General features: G+C 52.0%; 1 protein-coding gene across 10 annotated transcripts in view; it reads left to right on the top strand.

Moving 5' to 3' along the window:
• PIK3R5 (phosphoinositide-3-kinase regulatory subunit 5) overlaps window positions 1-22138 on the top strand; it is a 75425-nt gene extending 53287 nt beyond the window's left edge. For 8 of the 10 annotated variants that reach the window (XM_059878316.1, XM_024980776.2, XM_010816070.4 and 5 more), the window contains 16 exons: window positions 303-371; window positions 1153-1291; window positions 11653-11722; window positions 14271-14445; window positions 15044-15197; window positions 15829-15912; window positions 16160-16901; window positions 17028-17181; window positions 17509-17634; window positions 18080-18208; window positions 18334-18427; window positions 18598-18674; window positions 19186-19279; window positions 19506-19588; window positions 20076-20188; window positions 20300-22138. In XM_059878316.1, coding sequence (XP_059734299.1) covers window positions 303-371; window positions 1153-1291; window positions 11653-11722; window positions 14271-14445; window positions 15044-15197; window positions 15829-15912; window positions 16160-16901; window positions 17028-17181; window positions 17509-17634; window positions 18080-18208; window positions 18334-18427; window positions 18598-18674; window positions 19186-19279; window positions 19506-19588; window positions 20076-20188; window positions 20300-20453 — 2457 coding nt within the window. In that variant the 3' untranslated portion in view covers window positions 20454-22138. The remainder of the gene's footprint in view (window positions 1-302; window positions 372-1152; window positions 1292-11652; window positions 11723-14270; window positions 14446-15043; window positions 15198-15828; window positions 15913-16159; window positions 16902-17027; window positions 17182-17508; window positions 17635-18079; window positions 18209-18333; window positions 18428-18597; window positions 18675-19185; window positions 19280-19505; window positions 19589-20075; window positions 20189-20299) is intronic. The other 2 variants (XM_024980777.2, XM_059878317.1) reach the window with 1 other exon arrangement.
• Window positions 22139-23827: the final 1689 nt, after the last annotated feature.

Here is a 23827-nt window from a genome sequence, read left to right as displayed (position 1 = left end):
GGGGAAAAAGGTGGTCTTAGAGATGATGTAGCAAGACAGAAATCCATTTATCATACTGTATGTAAAAGACATGAAGTATAAAAATACACACCTAATGATTACAACTTTGCAAAGGAAAGTACATAGAGAAACATGGTGTAGGGAGCAGTAAGTTAAAATATTAGCCGTGGCTAAGTTTGGAAGGAGGATATTGAGGGATTTTTTTAACTTTTATTTTCTAAAAGTTTGTCCTGGGATTACTTTTCACTTAATGGGTTGCACACCCCATGAGTGAGCCGCTCCCCATCCTGTCCTCCATACAGGTTCAAGAGAAGGGCACCTATGACCTCCTGGCCCCCCTGGCCCTGCTGTTCTACTCCACTGTCCTCTGTGTAAGTTCCCGGATGGGCCAGCCTTGGGGGCTGCGGGGGAGGGAAGGGAAGAACAGCCTCCTGGGGGTGGGGGGCAGAGCCCTCACAGTTCCGAGGATAAAGGCACAGCGAAAGAAACTGTCCACCAATGACACTGCAGATGGGTGTTACCCCTCTGATGGCTTCAGATGACCATTTGAGAGACCTCCAGTGACTCCCCATGGACACCATCATGCCGGGACTATCTGGGGACCCATGGAAGGGATGCAGTCACAGCCTGGTCCCAGTCACAGAGAGATTCTGCTAAGAGATGTGGTGTCCACCTCCTTTTGTACCCCCAGTGGTCAGTTCCCCCAGTGTGGTCACCCCCTGTTCACCAGACCAGTGGCACCAGATGACTCCATGTACATTGAGTCAGTCCACTGCAAAGAATAAACATTTGCCTCTCATGAGGATATTTAAATAAAGACAATTTAGCCCTGAAGACTATCCCATGGCAGCAGTGGCCCCATTTAGGATGACCTCCAAGGGGACAGCTTTTCAGAATTTGGTAAATTGTTTTGTTTGGTGAAAGCCAGGCCCCTGTCGTAGAGACATCCTTGGGCACCATCTCACCCGGCTGTCTGTAACTCACTTTTTGTGGGTAACTTTCAATTCTGCCCGCCTTCTCCCTGGGACACACTGCTGCCAGGAAAGGTGTCCTCTTGGTGGAACATTCCAGAAAGAAGCCAGGTCTGCCCTGGAACATCACTGAACTTTTTCTCACCTGACTTCTCTGCCTGCTGCTCCCTCTCCACCCCAGACGCCACACTTCCCGCCAGACTCAGACCTCCTTCTGAAAGCATCCAGAACCTACCACCGATTCCTGACCTGGCCCGTTCCTTACTGTAGCATCTGCCAGGAACTGCTCACCTTCATCGATGCTGAACTGAAGGCCCCAGGTGAGTGTGGAGGTGGCCAGCACATGGGGCAGGGACCCTACAGGTCAGGAGATTTCCCACCCTTCTGAAACTGGGCTAGGACCCTCCTCACCTCGCATCCCTCAGCTTCTCTCTATCCATGGCCCGCCTCACTACCTTGGAGTCCCTCTTCATACGGCACTCACGCTCCATGTCTACATCAAAATCAGAAGACTGAAAGCCGTGAACACCAGCAGGAACTCCAGGAGGAATTCTCAGGGGGAGCTGAGCAGAGGTTCAGGTTAAGGAGACCCCATCTCATGGCTTGTGCCTCTGCTCTGGTTTGCCAAGGGATTGGTCTCTGAGGTTGCCCAGGTCAGACAGAGAAGCCCCCACAGTGTTGACAAGAGGCCCTTGTTTGTTCTCTTTACTCCAGAGCAGATAGGGGGATGCGTGTGTGATGGACTAGGTTCTGGCCAGGGAAGGTGGCTGGTGCCAGGAATGAATAGGTAGACAGACACCATGACAGGTATGGGCGAGTGGTACTCAGGGTTCTTGAGAAACTGCAGGTGCCATAACACAGGGGTCCCCAACTTCCAGGATCCAGTGCCTGATGATCTGAGGTGGAACTGATGTAATAATAATAGAAAGTGTAATATGCTTGAATCAATAAGTGTAATATGCTTGAATCATCCTGAAACTATCCCCCCCACCAATCTGGGGGAAAATTGTCTTCCATGAGACCGGTCCCTGGTGCCAGAAAAGGCTGGAAAGGGAAAGTGTTAGTCACTCAGTCGTGTCCGACTCTATGCGACCCCATGGACTGTAGCCCGCCAGGCTCCTCTGTCCAGGGCATTCTCCAGGCAAGAATACTGGAATGGGTTGCCATTCCTTTCTCCAGGGGATCATCTCCAGGGGATCAACCCAGGTCTCTTGCATTTCAGGCAGATTCTTTACCATCTGAGCCACCAGGGAAGTTCAAAAAGAGTTGGGACCACTGCTTTCACCAACATGGAAACAAGGTCTAACAAAGCTATTGTAAGAGCAAGAAAAACATAATCAAGTACAATTTACTGACAGGTGGCCCCTCGTTTGAGTAATTCCTCATATCAGTGGCTCAAAGGAATAAAGTCACTTAAGCGTCCTAGTAGATGCCTCTGAAACATTTGATAAAATTCAGTATCTATTCTGAATAAAAATATCTCAGTTAAAAAAAAAATTCAACAACCATTCCTGATATTCAAAGCCCCTCTAATATGTGGAAACTATTAATATATGGAAGGGTCCTTAATAAGGTAACAACCCATAGTGAAATACTAGAAGCATTTCCATTATTAACAACCTTCCTCTTTATGCTTATATGATTTTGCCTATGCCAAAAGACAAAAGGAAAGAATATTTCCTCTTCCAGAGAAGATAATTTAATTTCACAGAGTTCAAACAATTGCTTATCTGTCAAGACTATGAGAAATCACCCAAAGCAGTGTCAAACTAATAATCAGGGAGCTAAGAGCTTTTTCATATAATAGCATCAACTCATAAGAAAACATAACGGGGAAAAATAATTTAAAATAGCAACTAAAAATATAAAATAAAGAAAGAAATGTGAATAACCTATACAGAGACAGCAAACTTTACTGAAGGATGACGAATTTAAGAGACTTTGTTGGATTGAATCAATATTGTAATAACATCCAGTATCATGGAAATAAATGTAACTGTGATCAAAAATACCAATGTTTTTTAAATTTTGACAAAGTAAAGTCTAATGAACAGAATAAATGCTCTACAGTGGCATTTATTATGTATTTATTTATGTATTCTTAGGGAAAAGTAAGAAAGGAATATTTCCCTACTAGGTCTTTAAAAGTACTATAAGGCTGTTGTTATTAAAATAGTACAGTATTGGTATAAGAATAGATAAATTAATGGGATGAAATAGAATGTCTCAGAATGGATCAACTGTATAAAAATGTATTATATGATAAAGAAGCATCCATAAGTCAGTAATGAAAAAATTGGTCATTTAATAAATGGTATTAGGATAATTGACAGACTGAGAATTGGATCGGTTAAACTTCTATCTCAAAAAGCATTGAGTGGTAATGCAAGCATAAAAATATCTTTCAGATGGATTAAATGTTTAAGTGTGGAAATCAAGACCATGAAAGTAATGGAAGAAAAATAGGTTATATGAGCCTGGAGTGGAGAACAGATGGCAAATGTGTCCCCCAACCCAAGGCACAAATAATAAAAGGCTGACAGATTTGAGAGCATGAAATTAAAGCTTCTCTATGGCAGAACCCACCGTAAGTGGAAAGTAAATAACCAACTAAGAAAAATATTTGCAACAAATGATATATCAAGCCCATGAAGAGTTCTTTTGTCAATTGAAAAAATAAGCAAACACACCAATGGAAGTATCAATACGAGGATATGATTCAAGCACATCCAGAAAGAACCATTAACAGCTGAGCAACACCCCTCCAAAATATTCACCCTCACTAGTAGGAAAGAAAATGCAGAACTAAATAGTGAAGACACCTTTTCCCCCTATCAAATTGGTAAACCTAAAAATAAAACAAACATACCAGTGTTGCTCAGGAAGTGGGGCGGGAGGGTGTTCTCTAAAGCATTAAAAATAATTATCTTTCCACCCAGAAATTCCATTCCTGGAAGTTTATAACCTGATGAATAATTATGGATGTGCAAAGGTTTAGCTACAAAGGTGTTCATTGCTGCATTCTTTTTAATAATCTGCCAATTCCAAAAAACTTAAATATTGTACATATTAATAGTTGAATATATTGTACCAGAGTCATTTGGTGGAATCCTACTCAGTCATTTAAAATGAGATCATAGGGCTTCCCTGATGGCTCAGTGGTTAAGAATCCGCCTGCCAATGCAGGAAACGGGTTTGCCCCCTGATCTGGAAAGCTCCCGTTCTGTGGAACAACTAAACCTGTGCGGCACAACCACTGAGCCTGTGCTCTAGAGCCAGGGAACTGCAACTCCTGAAGCCCATGCTCTGCAGCGAGAGAAGCCACCACAATGAGAAGCCAACGCAGCGCAACTCGAGAGTAGCTCCTGCTTGCTGCAACTAGAGAAAGCCGGAGTAGCAACAAAGACCCAGCATAGCCCAAAATAAGTAACTAAGTCAAATGGTATCATAGAAATAAGGTTACTGAGATGAAAAGACGTTTAGTAACTTGTTGAGTAAAAAAGCAGGCCCCCCAACACTATGTGTGTTGTAATCCCATTTTTGTTTTATTCTTTTAAATCTGTATATGCCCCAGGCTCTGTTTAGTACCCAGACTATCTAAGTGTCTGATCATGGGCATTAAATACACACAGAACAGATGTGCTGAATCTTATTCCCTAGTAATTAATGGATCCTAGAAAGCTCCAGACTGAAGCTTTATATGAAAAGTGCTTTGGAGAAATGTATGACTTCCCTTCCCAGTTGATCATCTGGTTTGTCTGCCCCCAACCAATGAGGTTGGGCTTGATTCCACCACAGAGCTTCCCTGGTGGCTCAGACAGTAAAGCATCTGCCTGCAATGCAGACAGACCTGGATTCGATCCCTGGGTGGGGAAGATCCCCTGGAGAAGGAAATGGCAACCCACTCCAGTATTCTTGCCTGGAAAATCCCATGGACGGAGGAGCCTGGCAGGTTACAGCCCATGGGGTCGCAGAGTTGGACAGACTAAGCGACTTCACTTACAGCCAATCAGGGGCTTCCTAGGTGGTGCCTCCTGTTAATGCAGGAGATGTAAGAGAAGCGGGGTTCCATCCCTCGTTTGGGATTATTCCCTGGAGGAGGGCATGGAAACCCACTCCAGTATTCATGTCTGAAGAATCCCATGGACAGAAGAGCCTAGAGCCTGGCAGGCTACAGTCCATAGGGTCACAAAAAGTCTGACACCACTGAAGCAACTTAGCACATAACACAATCAGCTTATCTGTCTGCCCAACCAATCAGCTAATCTATCTTCCTCCAACCTATCAGCTGATCTGTCTGCCCAACCATTCAGCTGTCATTACAGTCACTAAGGGCCTGGATAGGTACAGGCTAGGTGTCCTTCAGTCAAAAGCTCTGCACTACATGAGCCTCACTTCCTGGCAGAGGCTTGGGTGGAAGAATCGAGAAATCAGGGAGGCTCTCAGGAGAATGGCTGGACAAAGACAGGTGCTAAGGCATGTGATAAATAGACAAGTAGACCAACCTCGCTTTCCACGGCACCCTAAATGAACAAATCAATTTAATCTCTTTCATTCCCTTCCTCCTCACTATCCCCCCAAACAAACAGATCTAGATTGCTTCTGGGCTTCTTGGTGGTGACCAGAATTCCTTTAATGAGAAGGCAAAGCTTTTCTTCTTTTCTGTAACAGGACAGAAAGGATTTAAAATGCAAATGTCTTGGCAGGACCTTCAGTTTCTGCCTAAGATCTAAATGACATTCTTTTTGAAATGGGTCCGGGGGAGGGCTGTCACCTGCGTGCAGGGAGACCGCTTCCCAATTTCAAGTGGAACCAGCTGGCTGCCCTCTGCCACCCGCACACTATGCCTTGAGATGTTTTTGTGGGCAACTGAGCAGGAACTCAGCTCCCAGCAGCCCCCAGCGAACAGATGTGGAGCTGAGAGGCGGGCTGTGGGGAGGCCCAGACACTGGGACTCGGGGTTCTATTGGGGAGAGGAGAGCCAAGCAGAGCAGCAGCTGGAGATGGAAATGGAGTGAGAGTCCTTGAACTCAGAGCAGTGAGGGCTCGTGGAACCCTAGCCACTCACTGCTGAGGGTCTTCCCCTGGATCTTGCCCCTGGGACCATGTGAGGGCTCAGGTACGCTGGGGACCAAGCGAGTGGTGGAGGGGGATGCTCAGGCCAGGCTGCCCATGCCAACAACGCCTCCTCTTCCAGGGGAAGCAGAACCGAAATAGGAAACCATTTGCTCATGCCAGACAATCCTTTTCAAACAGTTAAAAAGCCTCAAACTCAAACAGATGTATAGTGAGCCTGTGTCAAAGATGCATTCCAACTCGTTACTGAGGGAACCAGCCAGGAAGGTGGGAGAGGCAGTTTAAAGAAGGGTATCAGAAACTGAAATAAATTTCTCATCTAAGCCACGAAAAGATGGCAGAATTAGATACAAAATTAGTCAACGTCATATAGGGGAATGAAACATCATACAGTGGGGAGAAAACCCTTTGACATTATCTTTTTTAAAAATGTTTTATTGGAAGATAATTGCTTCACAATGTTATGCCAGTTTCTGCCATACATCATTGTGAATCAGCCACAGGGATACATGTGTCCCCTCCCTCTTGAACCTCCCTCCCACCTCCCATTCCATCCCTCCCCCTTTAGGTTGTCTGTCGCAGAGAACTGGATTGAGCGCCCTGTGTCACACAGCAAATTCCCACTGGCTGTCTATTTTACATATAGTATATATTTCCATGCTACTCTCTCCATTCGTCCTTCCCTTTTCTTCCCACACCATTTCCACAAGTCTGTTCTCTGTGTCTGCATCTCCACTGATGCCCTGCAAATAGGTTCAATCAGTACCATCTTTCTAGATTCCATTCCGTTCAGTTCAGTTCAGTTCAGTCGCTCAGTCGTGTCCGACTCTTTGCGACCCCATGAACCGCAGCACGCCAGGCCTCCCTGTCCATCACCAACTCCTGGAGTCCATCCAAACCCATGTTTCTTGAGTCAGTGATGCCATCCAGCCATCTCATCCTCTGTCCCCTTCTCCTCCTGCCCTCAATCTTTCCCAGCATCAGGGTCTTTTCCAATGAGTCAGTTCTTCACATCAGATGGAGTTTCAGTATTGGAGTTTCAGCTTCAACATCAGTCCTTCCAATGAACACCCAGGACTGATCTCCTTTAGGATGGACTGGTTGGATCTCCTAGATTCCATACACACACGTTAATATACAATATTTGTCTTTCTCTTTCTGACTTCCTTCACTCTGTACACCAAGCTCTAGGTTCATCCACCTCATTGGGACTGACTCAAATGTGTTCTTTTATATAGCTCAGTAATATTCCATTGTATTTATATACCACAATTCCTGTATCAATTCATCTGTTGATGGACATCTAGGTTGCTTCCATGACATTATCTTTTATAGTGAACAAAAAGCACTCATCTCACATCTACAAGTAAGCCTCTAATTTCATAGAACCTGACCCCTCATTAATATTAATAGCAAGTAGTAAATTCAACCACATTATCTTCTTCTCCTTAACCCTTAGGTGGGCTAGTTAGAAAGTGCTATGCTGTACTGCGCTAACTCACTTCCGTCGTGTCTGACTCTGCCACCCTATGGACTGTCTCTGTCCACAGGATTCTCTAGGCAAGAATACTGGAGTGAGTTGCCCTATCCTCCTCCAGGAGATCTTCTGACCCAGGGAGTGAACCAATGTCTCCTACGGCTCTCACATTGTAGGCGGATTCTTTACCGCTGAGCCACCGGGGAAGTCCAGTTAGGAAGTGCTTTGGTGTAATTTGGTAAAGGCAGGTGGGTAATAGTTTTGCCTCATTGCTGAGTGGCTCCACCTGCAGTAACCCAGCTGAGGGAGGCAGTAGGGGGAAGGGGAGACCAGGCCCTGAGCTCTGTAGGGGAGGCTGAGGCACATCACTTGGTGGTTACCAGTACTTGGTACAAGACCATCTTGGGGTCCCTACAACCCTGGGGCTGTGGGGCCTTTGGCAAGACATTTCACGTCATAGGAGCCTCAATTTCCTCATCTGTAAAATGGGAGGATAGTCGTGTCTCCCTCTCAGCAGTCTGCGAGGATAATGCTGGCCTACTTTGATTTCCCGTTGCTGGGGGCAGGAGGGTTCAGGGTGGTCTTATCTTAGTAGGTGGATCCTGGCAAGGTCACAGGGAGAAGATGACAGGGACTTGGTGAGCTGGGCCCTCCACCCATGCAGCCTTGTGGAGTCAGTTGCCATGGAGATGAGTGAAACAGTTTATCCCACTTTGATGTGGCTGGGTGGCAGAGGAAGTGGGCAGGTTATCAAGCCTGCGGACCTCCCCCTTCTTCCTGACTCCACCCCCGCCATAGGGTCGCCCACTGCCTCCATCTGGGTGCAGGAAGCCTCACATCAGTGTTTCCGGGTCCCACCCACCGCAGCCCCCTTGGGTTCAGCCCTCATGTTTGTTGAGTATTTACTCTGCCTGCCTGGCTGTGCAGAACACAGCACTTGCCTGCTGAGAGTTGGTCTGTCATCCTGATGGGCGACAGTGGGCATCATATGTGTGAGTTACACCTCAGTTTTCAAAGCATCCAGACCTCCACGATTGCATCACCCAGACCACAGCCCTGCCGAGTATGAGGGAAAAGCAGCATTGCTCCCATTTGTGCATGAGACAACTAGGACTCAGAAAAGTTCGATGATTCTCGCTTTAGCTAAAAGTCAAATGTGAGAGCAGGAACATGGGCTTTTGGATAACAAAGAACTCTGCTCTGCCACTTATTAGCTGGTGACGTTGGACAGGTTACAGAAGCTCTCTGAGCCTCCTGATCAAAAGTAGGACTGTGTTCATCGCAGCTGTGTTTACAGTAGCCAAGACACGGAAGGAACCTAAGTGCCCATCAACAGATGAATGGATAAAGGACATGTGTGTGTGTGTGAGAGAGAGAGAGAGTTCCGTGGCTGCTGTCCAGGGGACCCCAGAAGGAAGGAAAGCATAAGAGGAAGCCAGTAGCCAGGAGCGTTTGTGTCAGGGTACAATGTGGGTCAGGAGGAGGAAGCCAAGATCATCTCCTGGGACAGCCGTGCAGCTAAGGCTGAGCCTCCCCTGCCTCGTGTTAGCCCTGGGGACTCTGCCTCACGATGACCAGGCACCACGTCGTGTCCTAAGCATGGATGTTCCAGAAGAATGTCATTAGCGTGGTGCCAGTTTCTGGTTGGTGACACCAGCAGTGACTGTCACTCATCTTCTGGCTTCTTTGTCAGCTGTCCTGTGCAGAATGGCCATTTCCAGTCATCACTTTAGAAAAGGGAAAGGGATGGTGGAGGGATAATTTAGGAGTTTGGGATTAACATTTACACACCACTATATATAAACCAGATAAACAGCAAGGACCTACTGTGTAGCACAGGGGACCATATTCAATATCTTGTAATAACCTATAATGGAAAAAACCTGGAAAATATATATATATATAAAACTGAACCACTTTGTTGTACACTTAAAAGTAACTTAGTGTGGTAAATCAACTATACTTCAATCATAAATAAATAAATTTTAAAAAAATAAAAAGAAGGGAAGCTCAGTTGGGTAAACAAAGCTCAGTTATGAGGGCAGTCCTGTGCCTAGACAAGGCATTTGCACTTCACCGTGGCCGCCCACAGTGGCTGCCCACCACTCACCAGGACACATCCCTTGCCCGTATGGGGGGGCCCTTTTGATTTCCTACATTAAGACCAGACACAGAACCACCTAGGTGGGTTTTTTTTGTTCAGCCCTTGAGCCAGTCTTGGTCTAAATAAGTCTGTTTCAGAAAGTTGTTCGTGTCTGCTGAGGTGCCCAGGGAAGATGGGTAAAGGTCAAAGAGGAGAAGCACCCATCGCCACGAGGCTTCCCGATAAGTGGAGGTTCATTATCAAGAGAAGCCAAGGAAGGGGGATTTGATGGGTGTCTTTGGGGGAGGGGTAGAGAGTTTCAGCTGATGCTGTTGGAATCTGGGCTCTTCAGCACCTGCCAATCACTCTGGAAACAGCACCCACTAATAGAACATCATCAACCAACAGTAGCTCCCAGCTAATGATGCCATAATTCCCAAATGTGATTGTTTGTTGTTTACTCACTAAGTTGTGTCCGACTTTTTGCAACCCCATGGACTGTAACCCGCCAGGTTTCTCTGTCCATGGGATTTGCCAGGCAAGAATACTGGAGTGCGTTGCCATTTCCTTCTCCAGGGGATCTTCCTGACTCAAGGATTGAACCCATGTCTCCTTCTTTGGCAGGCATTGGAAGGCAGATTCTTTACCAATGAGCCACCAGGAAAGCCCCTAAGATGAGCAGGTGGAGAAACAGGATGTTAGAGAATGCTCCTTGTCTTGTAGACTAAAGAGAACAGCAGGCTTCAAGGATAAAGTGGCCCACAGTACCTCCTGGACTGTGGCCCCAGCCTGGCCTGAGTCTACAGGGGCAGAACAGGGCAGCGGGGGTGTGGCATGACAGATCAATGGGGTGTGGGTTACCTGTTAAGAACAATACATGGTATTTAAAAGAGAAGTGTGGACAGATCAAGAGAAGACTTTGATGTCTGTGTGTTTTGGAGTCTGGGAGATTGTGGGGCAGGGAAACCTGGGATGGCCAGGGACATTGTTGTGGTTGAAGGGGCAAAGAGGGGACTTTTCTCCGTCATGTCTGTAGGCGGCCACTAGGTGGCGTCCTGAACCCTGATCGTCATCACCTCTGTTTCAGGTACTTGCCTGTCGAAGTAGACATAACATTAACATCTAAACATGTGACAGTTACATAAAAGACACATCAAACAAAAGGCACCGAAATCAAAGAAATCAGGTCTGAAGTTGGAATAGCACAAATTGCAAATGTTTGACCGCTTACAAAACAAAAGTCACAGCCCTCTGCTTACAGCCATCTCTAACCCCAGTCGTGGCTTTGACTCCCCCAGGAGACTGCCTTCTGCTCCAAACTCTCACCCAGTCCACGCCCAGCAGGGTCCCTATGAGGATGTCCAAACCCTAATGAGGGGGACTGCCTGCCCCCACCCTCCACCACCAAATCCCAGCCCCCTCGGTGAGAAGAACCAGGTGTCGTGGAGTCTCCTCACTGTGGTTGACACAGCACCGAGTACCTGCTTTCCAGCTACAGAACTAAGTTTCAGGGAAAAAGGGAAACCTTGGCTCGTTTCTTCTCAGCATCTTTGAATCAAGGGAGATGGATGATGCCATAAAGGAAGGCTGGGATGGGATCCGTGGTGCAGAGACTCAGCCGTAGAAGAGGACAACGCCAGGCAGGACCGCGGAATACTGAGGGTCCCCTGAGGCAGGGCCGGGATGCTGAGGGGAAGGCTGGGGGGCTGGTTGAGGCTAAGGCTGGGCTGCAGGAGGACACCGGAACCTGGAGAGGTGACAGAATCAGTACCAGGTGGACAGCAGGAGGCCACTTCGGGGTCCCTAGTCTCCCTGGGTGCCCTACCCCTCAGTCTCTAAAGAGTGAAGCTTTGTGGGTTGGGTGGGGCCACAGAGGGGACTGGGAGTCAGACTGTTAAAGGCCCTGGAGGCCAGGGGTCTAATCTTCCTGGTGTTCTGACCTTCATCTGGGAACTCCCAGTGCTGGCACCTCCAAGGAGCAGGGCCATGACTGCCGAAGGAACAGGTAAATTCATGAACTGCTGTTTTGGGTATTTTGGCCACAGGAATCTCCTACCAGCGACTGGTGAGGGCCGAGCAGGGCCTGTCCACTAGGAGTCACCGCAGCTCCACTGTGTAAGTGCTCTTGGGGAGTAAAGAATGGTGGAGAGGGGGCAGGTGGGTGTGATGTTTTGTGCACTGGCTCATTTTTCTGGGCTAAGGGTCTTTCATCAGATTCCTAAATGGGTCTGAGATATAAAACAGAAAACAAAAATTACCTGCTTTGATTATGCTGAAGAAGCACACATTACCTTTCTTTACCCCTACTTTACAGATGAGGAAGCCAAAGGTCAGAGAGGGCAAGCAACCTCCCCAAGGTCACACCGCTAGTAAAAGTCTGAGCCAGGATTTGAGCCTCAGTCTTACTCAGAAGCCCAGGCTCTTTGCATAATGTCTTTCTGCCTGTCAGTAAAATGGCATTTTCTAAACTTACCTGACCAGGACCTATAATTTAAAAATGTGTTTTATATGAAAACCTGATACACACACAGAGAGAGCTGAGACAAGTTTTAGGGAAGAAAAGTCACCTTCTCCCAAGCATGTTCTAGTTCACTTTGATTTCAAAGGCAGTTCTGGTTAGGACTCCCTGAGCCGATTTCATTACCCACGGCCTGCAGCTGGAAAAGCATTTGAGAGGAAGCCTCTATTCTGAGGGCCCTCCAGCAAGCCTCCAAACACATGGGTGCCTGGAAACCCCAGCCTCCACTGGCTCAGAAATTCCAGTCGCCCCAGCCCCTTCCCATCCTCAGTCCCAGGGGTTCACGGCACATTCACTGAGCAGATATTATTTGAGTTCCTTCTTGGTAAAAACAAACAGAAAAGCAAGTGGTAGATTTTGAGAGAGATAGAAAGGGCAGAAAAAATGTCTTGTAAAGAAACGTTGGTTAATAAGCAAGCAGAATTCCGCCAGCAGGGCTGAGGCAGGTGGATGATGGATAATCACCAACAGCTTCAAGGTGCTTCCTGAACCCCAGGTAGTGCTGCAGGCGTCCCTCCATCATCCAGTCCTCCTGTTAAGTAAGCCTGTGAGAGAGGTATGCTTTAGATCCAGGAACTGAGGCACAGAGAGAGGTTCGTAGAAAGAGCTCACAGCCGAGTCCGTCTCACTTTGGTTAACAAGCGTGCAGAGGAGGTGCAAGTGGTGAGGCCTTGGGATGGCTGGCACAGTCCTGTATACAGTGGTGCTTAATGCATGTCCATGAGGGGATCATCCAGCAGTCAGTAAAGGAGGATGGCTCAGTGGGGGACTACTTACTTGAGCCTGATCCCTTTTTCTTACAAATAGAGAAATCAAAATGAGTTTCTCCCTAAACCCTGGGGAATCTGACACAGCCCCATCCCGTCCCTGAGTTCTGACCCCTGGGCCGGCTCTGGGACAGTCGTCCACAGACACTGGCAGGAAGGCCACCTGCCTGGTGCTTCTTTGTGCTATGTTTAAACGCTGCAGGACTTGTGAGGGAACAGGCGTGAGCAGTTCACAGTAACAGCCTTCACAGGAATAACACTGCTATGGCTGATGTGTGCTCAGTCCTTCAGTCGTGTCCGACTCTTTGTGATACTGTGGACTGTAGCCTGCCAGGCTCCTCTACCTATGGGATTTTTCCACGCAAGAATACTGAAGTGGAGTACTTTAGAGAAAACGCAGTGATTGGGGGTTGTCGTGGGTGAAGTTCAAACAGTCATGTGTTAACTGAGTGATTGATCCTTGAGGCTCATGATTCTCTTAATATTTGGGTATGTTCGAAATGTCCATAATGCAGACATTTAAACACTGGCATCAGGAGGGAACCCAGGGGCCAATCTCACCTCCTGAGATGGACCACATTCTGCTGGTGGGATGTGTATCTTTCTCAATATACCTGCTTTCTGAGTGCTTTCACTCAAAAAAAAAAAAAAGAGTCCAGGGGAAGGGAGGTGGGGGTTAGTGACAGGATGCATGCTTCCTCCCCCGGCCCAGTGCTGGCCTTCATGATGACTTTGGTGATCCAGTGGCTGAGACTCTGAGCTCCCAGTGCAGGGGCCCAGGTTCAATCCCTAGTCAGGGAACTAGATCCCACATGGAGCCAAATAAATAAATATTTTTAAAAAGAAAGAAAGGACACCCTCTGCCAGAAGAGGAGTCAGATGCAGCCCTGACTTGTTCCCTTTCCTCCTGGCAGAAGCCACCTCACACCCGACCCTTGACTTGAGGAGTGCACAGGCTGAAACTTCAGGCCACATCTCACAGCATGTGGTTGCCTTGCTGCCCCTTCCCCAAAATGATCACCTGGCCTCCAGTCACCTCCCCTAAAATACAATCCTTTATTGTGTCATTTTGTATCTGTTCAGATGTCTTATAGGAAAAATTTTTTATTTAAAAAAAAATGAAGGTAGAATTTATCTGTGGAAACGAAGTTCAGTTTTTAAAAGGTCTTTGTAAAGCCCAGCTGAAAACTGGTCAAAAGTAGGTGGTAAGGTTTCCCGTTGGAACTGGGACCCCCAAGCCACCGGCTCTCCCCTGCCTCAGGTCCCGCCTGGGCTGTGAGAAGGCCTGGGTGTCAGAGGGGCCGACCCCAGCCCGAGTGGGCTCTGTGGCGGCCCCACCCCTGTCCCCCAGTGCCCATGGCCGGTCCTCTGTCCCCAGCACTGTGCTCTTGCTGAACCCGGTGGAGGTGCAGGCCGAGTTCCTCGCCGTGGCCAACCAGCTGAGCACGCCCGGGCCCTCGCCGCACAGCACCTACACCACCCTCCTCCTGCACGCCTTCCAGGCCACCTTTGGGCCCCACTGCGACCTGCCGGGTTTGCACTGCAGGCTGCAGGTATGTGCCTGAGGCCCTGGGCTCAGCAGCGCCCCCTCCCGGCAGAGAGTCTCTCTACAAAGGCAGGGTCCGCCCTGGGCTCAGCAGCGCCCCCTCCCGACAGAGGTTCTCACTGCTCCCTTTTGGAGCCCGCCCGGGTACACTGGCCCCCCTCACCCCGAGTGAGGTCGCTAGAGCACTGACCTCATTGAGAGGTCTCTGTTCTGCTGGTTCCTAACCCGGGTGGATGGAACCGGGACTGAGGGACTGAACGCAGCCTCTGAGGGTGGCGTGGGCTGGGTGGCACAGGCATGAACTTTACACTGAAGCTGGCACCCTGGTGTCTAGGCTGAGCTCTGGGACCTTCCGGCTGTTTGGCTCCCCCTCTCTGAGCACTGACATTTCCTCCACCCCGCCCCAGCTCTTCAAGGCTCTGGGCCTTTCTTTCTGACCATTTCTGGAGAAGGGGGCTGAGGGGGCCCTGGCTTGGTGGTCAGTCATGGGTGGAGGCGGGCAACGAGGCCAGGGAGAAACGGGTCACTGGGAGTTTGAGAAGTTGGGCAGCCAGGCCGAGGTTCACGGGCAATCCTGCCTACCCTACCCCTACCCCGGCTTTCAGTCCAAGACCCTGGCCGAGCTTGAGGACATCTTCACGGAGACGGCGGAGGCCCAGGAACTGGCATCCGGCATCGGGGATGCTGCCGAGGCCCGCCAGTGGCTCAGGACCAAGCTGCAGGCGGTGGGAGAGAAAGCCGGCTTCCCTGGTGTCCTAGGTGAGGTTCTGGGGATAAGCCCCATCCCCCCATGGCTCCACAGCTGCCCAGGCAAGCAGCCCGGCTGGGCCTGCTCCGTATAATCATTCAGAGACCCAGATTCTCCAACACCTCCTGCTCTGCCATCCTGAGGGCATGGTTTCCCTCTGCAGGGTTAGGGTTCGGCTGCAGATTGCCACAGGGGTGGTAGTGGGAGATGGAAAAGGGAGGACTGATCGAGGGCACTGGGCTGCATTTGAAGACAATACAGAAGCTGCACGTACCCCTCTGAGCCCCCTTTGTCACATGGCTCACCTTGCCCCAGCGTCTCTGGGGAAGTTTGTTACAGAAGAAGGGACTTCTGGTGAGCTGGTGCCCTCATTTTCCTGTTTGAACCAGAGGTTCAGAGCCTGAGACTTGGCCACAGTCCCACAGCTCACAGAAGGGCGTGGCTTCTACCTGGTGGGCTTGAGAAAAGCCCCCTGACTGCAAGTCAGGCATCTCAGCTTCCAACTCAGACTCAGCCCACCTGGCTGTTGGTCCCTCTCCCCGCTCTGGTCTCTCCTCCAAGACAAAGAGGGGTCTGGGCTGGCCTGTTTCAAGGCGCCGGCCCAGCCCTCACCTCCTGCCCCTCCCTCCCCGGCTCCTCCAGACACCACCAAACCCGGCAAGCTGCGCACCATCCCCATGCCCGTGGCCAGGTGCTACACCTACAGCTGGAACCAGGACAGCTTCGGTGAGCGGCCCGCTGGGCTCCCCCCGGTGCCCACCCCCAAAACGTCCAGGGCTCTTTTCCTCTGCAGTGGGCCTCCCAGCTGAGCAGGCTCTGAGCAGAGCAGAGGGCAGGCTCTGAGTCCGGGGCTGGCCCCCTGCCCTCTGCCCCCCAGTGTCGTTCTGTCTGAGTCTGGCACCCTGCCCAGGGTTGTACAGGAGGGGTCCCAGGGCCTGACACTCAGACAGTGTCCCCCCGTTGCTCCCGGCAGACATCCTGCAGGAAATCCTGCTGAAGGAACAGGAGCTGCTCCAACCGGGCATCCTGGGGGACGACGAGGATGAGGACGGGGAGGACGAGGACGAGGACGAGGAGGAGGAGGAGGAGGATTTGGACAGCGACAGGCACTGTGCCGAGAGGGACTCTCTACTCTCCACCAGTTCCATGGCTTCCCACGACTCCACCGTGTCCCTTGCCTTGTCCCAGGCCTCAGGACCCACCCTCCACGGCCAGCTGCTGACCTCCTTCGTGTCGGGCCTGTCTGACGGCATGGACAGTGGCTACGTGGAGGACAGTGAGGAGAGCTCCTTCGAGAGGCCCAAGAGGCCTGGCACCCAGGAACGCCGGGGCCATCGCAGGTCCGGGCAGAAGTTCAACAGGATCTATAAACTCTTCAAGAGCACCAGCCAGCTCATGCTGCGAAGGGACTCCCGGGCCCTGGAGGGCGGCCCAGAGGGCGCCCTGCCCCTGCGGCGGGCCGGCAGCCTCTGCAGCCCTGTCAGCCCCCTGGATGGCCCGCGGCCTGCCTCCCGAGCCCAGCGCTCACGCTCCCTGCCCCAGGCAAAACTCAGCCCCCCGCTGCCCGGCTGGCTCCTGGCCCCCGCCTCCCGCCACCAGCGCCGCCGCCCCTTCCTGAGCGGGGACGAGGACCCCAAGGCCTCCACGCTGCGAGTCGTGGTCTTCGGCTCCGATCGGATCTCGGGGAAGGTGGCCCGGGCGTACAGCAAACTGCGGTGAGAGCTGGAGCTGGGCCTCCATCTGCCCTGGGCTGAAGCCCAGATGCTGGCGGCATCTGGGCTCGAGGACTGGGGTCCCCCAGGGGCCCAGGGGCTCCCTTCTCACCATCTTCTTCTCCGCAGGCGGCTGGAGAGCAACCGTCCGCTCCTCACGCGGTTCTTCAAGCTCCAGTTCTTCTACGTGCCCGTGAAGCGGACTGGTGGCTGTACCAGCCCAGCTTCTCCATGCCAGACGTCCCCACTCCCCGCAGACTCCCCAAGGCACCCCAGCCCTGCGGTAGGTCCCCAGCCCTGGGCCAAGCAGGGTAGCAAAGCAAGGAGACATGAGCAGGTCCCAGATCCCTGGAGGGGGTCTGGTCGGAAGTCAGGAGCAGCAGCTACCCCTGTTTACGAGGCACGTCCTCCTGGGTGGGCCTGGCTCCTGGGTATGCTCCCTGCCCTGCATGTGGTGATGGAGCTGGGGAGCGGGGGACATGAACTGAGGGTCGTTAGACCTCTCTAAGGGCAAGGGAGAAGCTCGGGATGGGACAGCGGGTGCTGTGCAGGGCCCGCAGCGAGGGTGGCAGGGCCAGGGTGCCGGGTATGACTGTCGCCCCCTCTCCAGGAGCTGGGCGCGGCCCCCTGGGGGGAGAGCACCAACGACATTTCCCACTACCTCGGCATGCTCGACCCCTGGTATGAGCGCAACGTGCTGGGCCTCATGCACCTGCCCCCCGAAGTCCTGTGCCAGGTGAGCCGCCCCTTTCCGGGGTGCAGGGGCTGGGGGGCGCCTGGCTGCAGTCACCCAGTCTTGCTTTGAAGGCCCTAGTTTAGGGGGTCCAGCTGGAGGCCCCTCTGGAGGGCCAGGGCTCACTCGTGATGGAGCAGGGAGGCTGGGTGGAAGCAGGGCTGAGCTGAACCTGGGGCTCCAAGGCCCAGGGAGGGGTCTCTATGCTGGGAGGGAAGGAGGGGCCCTGGAAGGACCCAGGCGTCTTAGGCCTCAGCCCCACTCCTCGACCCCCAGCTTGGAGGCTGGAGAGGAGGGACAGAGGCGGCCGTGGGCCCCTCCCCAGCCCTTCTGTTTCCATCTCACCGCCCCCTCCCTGGCCCTGCCTGCCTCTGGATGTGTCTCCTTTGTGTGTCGTCCTCTCATCCTCCCCCTTCTCTCTCCATTGCGGGGCTCCCCCCACCCCCAGCAGTCTCTGAAGGCGGAGTCCCGGCCCCTGGAGGGCTCCCCTGCCCAGCTGCCCATCCTGGCCGACATGCTGCTCTATTACTGCCGCTTCGCTGCCCGCCCCGTGCTGCTACAGGTCTATCAGACCGAGGTAAGGCCTGTCCTGCCGCTCCAGACTGGCTGAAGGGCCCCCCTCCGCCCATCGCCCTGTGCGGGGGGTGCCTGGGAGCCACTCTGGGAGGTCCATGCTGATGCCCACTCTCCTGCCCACTCCAGCTGACCTTCATCACCGGGGAGAAGACGACAGAGATCTTCATCCACTCCCTGGAGCTGGGTCACTCTGCTGCCACGCGTGCCATCAAGGCTTCAGGTGGGTCCTACCTGAGTTCCTGTGGAGTGGGCCGGGATCCAGGGGGCCCCTGGGGAGGAGGGGTTATAGGGTAGTGAAGCAGGAGGGACAAGAAAGGGGCGGGGAGCCAGGGCCCCGGGTCTGTGAGGGCCTGGAAGGGAGAGGAGCAGAGGGTCTGTCTGTGTGCACAGGTCCTGGCAGCAAGCGGCTGGGCATCGACGGTGACCGGGAGGCCGTCCCGCTAACACTACAGATTATCTACAGCAAGGTGAGTCTGCTGCTGGCCTGCCCCTCCGGGTCTGCTCCCCATGCCGCCTCCCCAGAGCCAGCCTGCTGTGTACTGGGCCCAGTCTGTAAGCTGGAAGGCCGCGGCTGGCTGCCAGGGCTCTCCAGGATGCTGAGAGAGCGGGGAAGCAGAGGCAGTGGACCTTGCCCTCTCCCTCCGCCTCCAAAGCTGCCCTCCCTCCGGGGGTCCCCCTCCTCAGGGTGCTCGGGGACCCGGATTCTGGGCTGGGGGTGAGGATGGAGCAGAGTTCCACCCGGTTACCTGGCTGGCCCTGGACCAAACCAGTGACCTGGCAGCTCCTCCTGGGGTCCGCAAGGTCTTTATAGGGGTCGGGGGTCTCTTGGTGAAGAAGCTGGCCGACTGGAGTGAAGGAGAGAGAGCTGCCTGGGTGTGCTGGTGGCGGGTGGCACCCTGTGGCTGGTGGGTCTGGAGCTGAAGGCACCAGGCACCGGGGGCCTGGGGCTCAGACAGTGTGGCTCTGCTCCCTTCCCAGGGGGCCATCAGTGGACGCAGTCGCTGGAGCACCATGGAGAAGGTCTGCACCTCCGTCAACCTCAGCAAGGCCTGCCGGCAGCAGGAGGAGTTAGGTGAGGGGGTGGGGGTGGGGGTGCGGGTAGGAGGAGCGGGAGGTGGGGTGGGGCAGGGGTAGGGTAGGGATGAGGACAGGGAGGTAAGACAGGGAAGTGGAGGTGGGGGACCGGGAGATGGGGTAGGGGACAGGGAGGTGCAGGTGGGGGACAGGGAGGTGGAGGTGGGGCAGGGGTGAGGGAGTGGGTAGGGACACGGGTGGTCCTGAGCCGCCCTGCCCTTCAGACTCGAGCACAGAGGCCCTGACGCTAAACCTGACAGAAGTGGTGAAAAGGCAGAACCCTAAATCTAAGAAGGGCTTCAACCAGGTAAGGGCGCCCCCTCCTCTCTGCCGCCCCCTCAGGAGACTTACTGGGCACATGTGTGTGTGCGTGTGTGTGTCTGTGCGTGTGGGGGTGGCGTGTCCAAGGGCTGTGCTGGGTCTTGGGGGTGACAGGAGAGGCTGGTGAGGGGTATGCACACGTGTGGGGGCTCTGGGAGGAGGAGGTACCCTTGCACCTGCAGAAAGGCTCCATGGTAGCTGCCAGGGGGACCCCGAGTGGCTCCGTGTCAGAATGGACTCATGGTGCAGGCAGTGGGGTTTTCCTTCCAGAACAATTGCTCCTTCTAGACTCAGGAAAGGACAGAGGCTGGGAGAGAGTCAGGGCCTGATGGAGGCCGTGGGCCCATCCCCTGTGTGCCCCCACCCCTTGGACCCAGGTGGGTGGTTCCAAGGGAAGAGGTTGCCGAGGGCTGGCAGCTCCAAAGGAGAGGAGAGGTGGGCAGGGCTCCGGGTGACCCGGGCCCTCTTTCCAGATTACCACGTCGCAGGTCAAAGTGGACAAGGTGCAGATCATCGGCTCTAACAGCTGCCCCTTTGCTGTGTGCCTGGACCAGGACGAGCGGAAGATCCTGCAGAGTGTGGTTAGGTAGGAAAGTGGGGGCTCCCAGCCCTACTTCAGCACCCCTTACCCCGACCTTGAGGCCTGGAAGGAGCTGGAAGGGTGGGAGCCTGCCCTGACACCCACCCTGCCCCACAGGTGCGAGGTCTCACCCTGCTACAAGCCCGAGAAGAGCAACCTCTGCCCCCGGCCCCAGAGGCCCTCCTACCCACCGGCACAGGGGCAGACCACGCCCGACCTCTGCTCCCTGCTCTGTCTGCCCATCATGACCTTCAGCGGAGCTCTGCCCTAGCTGTGCAGCACCAGCCTGGACAGGAAGCCCGGGGCAGCCTTCTTTGGGCCGCCTTTTCCTGGGAGGGCCTGTCTCCTGGTGGACAGCTGAATGGCCCTTTGCTGGGTCAGGGTCCCCACTGTGGGCTCTGCAGCAGACAGGGGGTTAATGGTGCCTCAGGGCTCTGTTTGGGGAAAAAAAAAACAACCAGGCATTAGGGAGGAGGGACCTGGCCTCACAGCCCCTCAGATTCCTCAGGTAGAGAGGAGAGGGATGGGTGAGCTGACCTGTGGAGGCCCTGCCCTCTAGATGGTCTAGGATCCTCTCTAGAAGGAAGATCCGAGGCTCTGGTGCTCTTGGGGGTGGAGGGGTTAGGGTTCCCCTCTCGACCCTTGGCCAGGCCCTCCCCTTACTTTGTCAGAGACTTGCGGGGTGGGGGGCATTTGAGTCTGGAGTTCAGTCCCCCTACCTGGGGTTCAGGTAGTAGAAACGTGGGTGTTATTTTTCTGACCCCAGTGCCGCCCCCTACCCCCTTCTCCATCTATCTTTCTCTCTCAGACGCACACTTTCTCTCTCTCAAATTCCCTGGGTCTTCTAAAAAACAGCGTCAACACCTGTCTACTGTCAGGACTCAGAGCAGACTCTTTCTGGAGCCCCTTCCTGGATCGAGATTCTTGGAGGAGACAGGACAAGCCTAGATTCAGTGGCAGCTCAGTGACCTGCTGGCTAAATGGCCAGAAGGAAGTGAATTAGCGTCTTCAAGTCTCTAACGGGGGTGACGAGCCCTCCTTAAAGGGTTGAGACAAGACTGCAGAGCTCCTGGCCCAGCACCCCTCTCAGGTGCTCAGGAAAGGTCAGCGGCCTCGCCCCCTGAGCGCTGAGGCCCCGGTCTGGTGGCGGAGAGGGGGGAAGGCTCTTCATTGCCTCTTTTCCAATTTTCTGCTGAGGCAGGACCCAAATGAGAGGGGAAGGGACGCTCGGCCCTACCCTCTGAAGGAGGAATTGCCTTGGTCTGGGTAAGGAGAGGGTCCACAGCTGCCCCAGCCTTCACCTCTGCCTCTCCCAGGCTGGCCTGCCTGACCCCGCCTCCCAACTCAGTCCATCACATGTGGAATCTTCCAGCCCCAAAGTTCACAGGCACCATTGCGCCTGGGCAAGTTCCCAGAGGAGCAGAGGGTGGAGAGCTGACCTCAAGGAGCTTAGAGCCTGACTGGGGGCAAATGGCTGATAGAACACGAGAGCCAAAAATTTGTAACCGCCAGATGGCACTGGTGTGAGAATCTGGACACTGATGTGTGGGCTGGGGTGGTCGGGTGGAAGGCTGGGCTGGGGCTCGGGGTTGGGACTGGGAGAGGTGGGGAAGTAACCACGGATGCAGACAGTTAAATCCGCACAGAACCCCTCCCGCTCCTGATTCATATGTGCCAACGGCTCTGGGCTCATAGGAGCCCGTGAAGCCCCAGCCCAGCATACTCAGGACCTGAGAGGAGTGGACAGAGCGGCTCCATCTCCCCCTGCCCCGTATTACCATCCCTCCCCTGTCCAGGCCATCTGTCCTTGCTCCAGGCCCCCGACAGTGGTTGGCAATACATCTTCAATATTTTTTGTCATGTGAGTCGGTTGTCTGATGACATGATTGACAGATGTTCAAGAATAAATGAGTGGAATTTAATATTATTGTCAAATAAAATTTGGTTTCTCTTGGATTTGATGATCTACAGTTATTTTCCTGCTAGTTTTAGTTCATGTAAGTCATTTCAGGTAGAATGGAAATAAGATTCTTAGGGGATTGTTTTGTTTATCTTTTTGTAATTTTCATCTCTGTAGAAAATACATTTTATGCCCAAGTCTTCCTTCCATATAACCCTCACTGTGGTGCTGAGCAGAAGGGAAGTGAGCTTTGTGCTGGACCTCACGGATTCATTTGGCAATTTCGATAAAATGGAGAAATTTCTCAAAATTATGGTTTGCCAATCTGACAAAGGAAATGGATATCCCAAATGGGGTAATATAATTTTTATAATGGAAAACATTACTTAGACTGGCAACCAATTATCGTTTTACTGTCTCCCTAGTTGCAAATTTTCCAGAATACCATATAGTTGGGACCCTACGGTATCACCGACTCAAGGGGCATGAGTTTGCGCAAACTCCAGGAGATACTGAAGGACAGGGAAGCCTGGCATGCTGCAGTCCTAGGGTCGAAAAGTCAGACACAACTTAGCAACTGAACAACCTATAGTACAAAGCTTTTTCATACTGGTTCCTTTCACTTAGCAATATGCACTGAGGATTCCTCCATGTCTTCATGGCTCATTTGTTTTTGTTGCTGAATGGTATTTCAATTTATTGCGGTACCAGGGTTTATTTATACATCCGTCTAATAAAGAACATCTTGGTTGATGCCCATTTGGGGCATTTATGAATAAAGCTGCCATAAACATACGGTGCTGGTTTTTGTTCAGACATACACATGTTTTCCACTCCTTTGGATAAATACCAAGGAACATAGTTGCTTGATCATATGGTACAAATACGGTATAGTTAGGCTTATCTGTTTTCTCGTTCTCACCAGCAATGCATGAGAGTTCCTATACCCGCACACCCTTATTAGCATTTGGTTGTTGGTGCTTTGAGTTTTATCCATTCTAATGGGTGTGTAGTGATATCTCCTTGGTTGTTTTCTTTTGCAGTTCCATAAAGACTGATGTTGAGCATCTTTTCATGTGTTTATTTGCCATATGTCTATTTTCTTTGTTTTTAATGTTTAAAATAGACTTTATTTTTAGAGCAGTTTTAAGATCAAAGCAAAATTAAGCAGAGGATATGGAAAGTTCCCACGTACCCCATCTCCTTCCACTATCAACAAGTACATTTGTTACAACTGATGAACCTACATGGATCCATTATTATTGCTCGAAGTCTGTTGTTTACATTAGGGCTCACTGTTGGCATTGTATAATACATTCTATGGATTTGGAAAACTATATCCACCATTATAATATCACACAAAGTAGTCTCACTGCCCTGAAAACCTCTGTGTTCCCCTGTTCACCCATTCTTCCCCTACCCCCTGCCAACCACCGATCTTTTTACCATCTCCGTCGTTTTTCCTTTTCCAGAATGTTATGTAGTTGGAATTGTGTAGTATGTGGCTTTTTTTACATTAGCTTTGTCTCTTTTCTTTGCTGAGGTATCTGTTCAGATCTTTTGCCCTTGTTTTAACTGGGTTGTTTGTTTTCTTATTGTTGAATGCTAAAAAGAGTTTTTGGAGCACAAATTTTGGATACCAGTCCTTTATCAGATATGTGTTTTGCAAATATTTTCTTCCAAACTGTGGCTCATGTTTTCATTCCCTTAACACTGCCTTTTGCAGAGCAGATGATCTTAATTTT

This window comes from Bos taurus, chromosome 19 (assembly GCF_002263795.3).
Source record: "Bos taurus isolate L1 Dominette 01449 registration number 42190680 breed Hereford chromosome 19, ARS-UCD2.0, whole genome shotgun sequence".
Taxonomy (NCBI): domain Eukaryota; kingdom Metazoa; phylum Chordata; class Mammalia; order Artiodactyla; family Bovidae; genus Bos; species Bos taurus.
The sequence above is the reverse complement of the archived record's forward strand: the minus strand, read 5'-3'. Positions and strand labels throughout refer to the sequence as shown.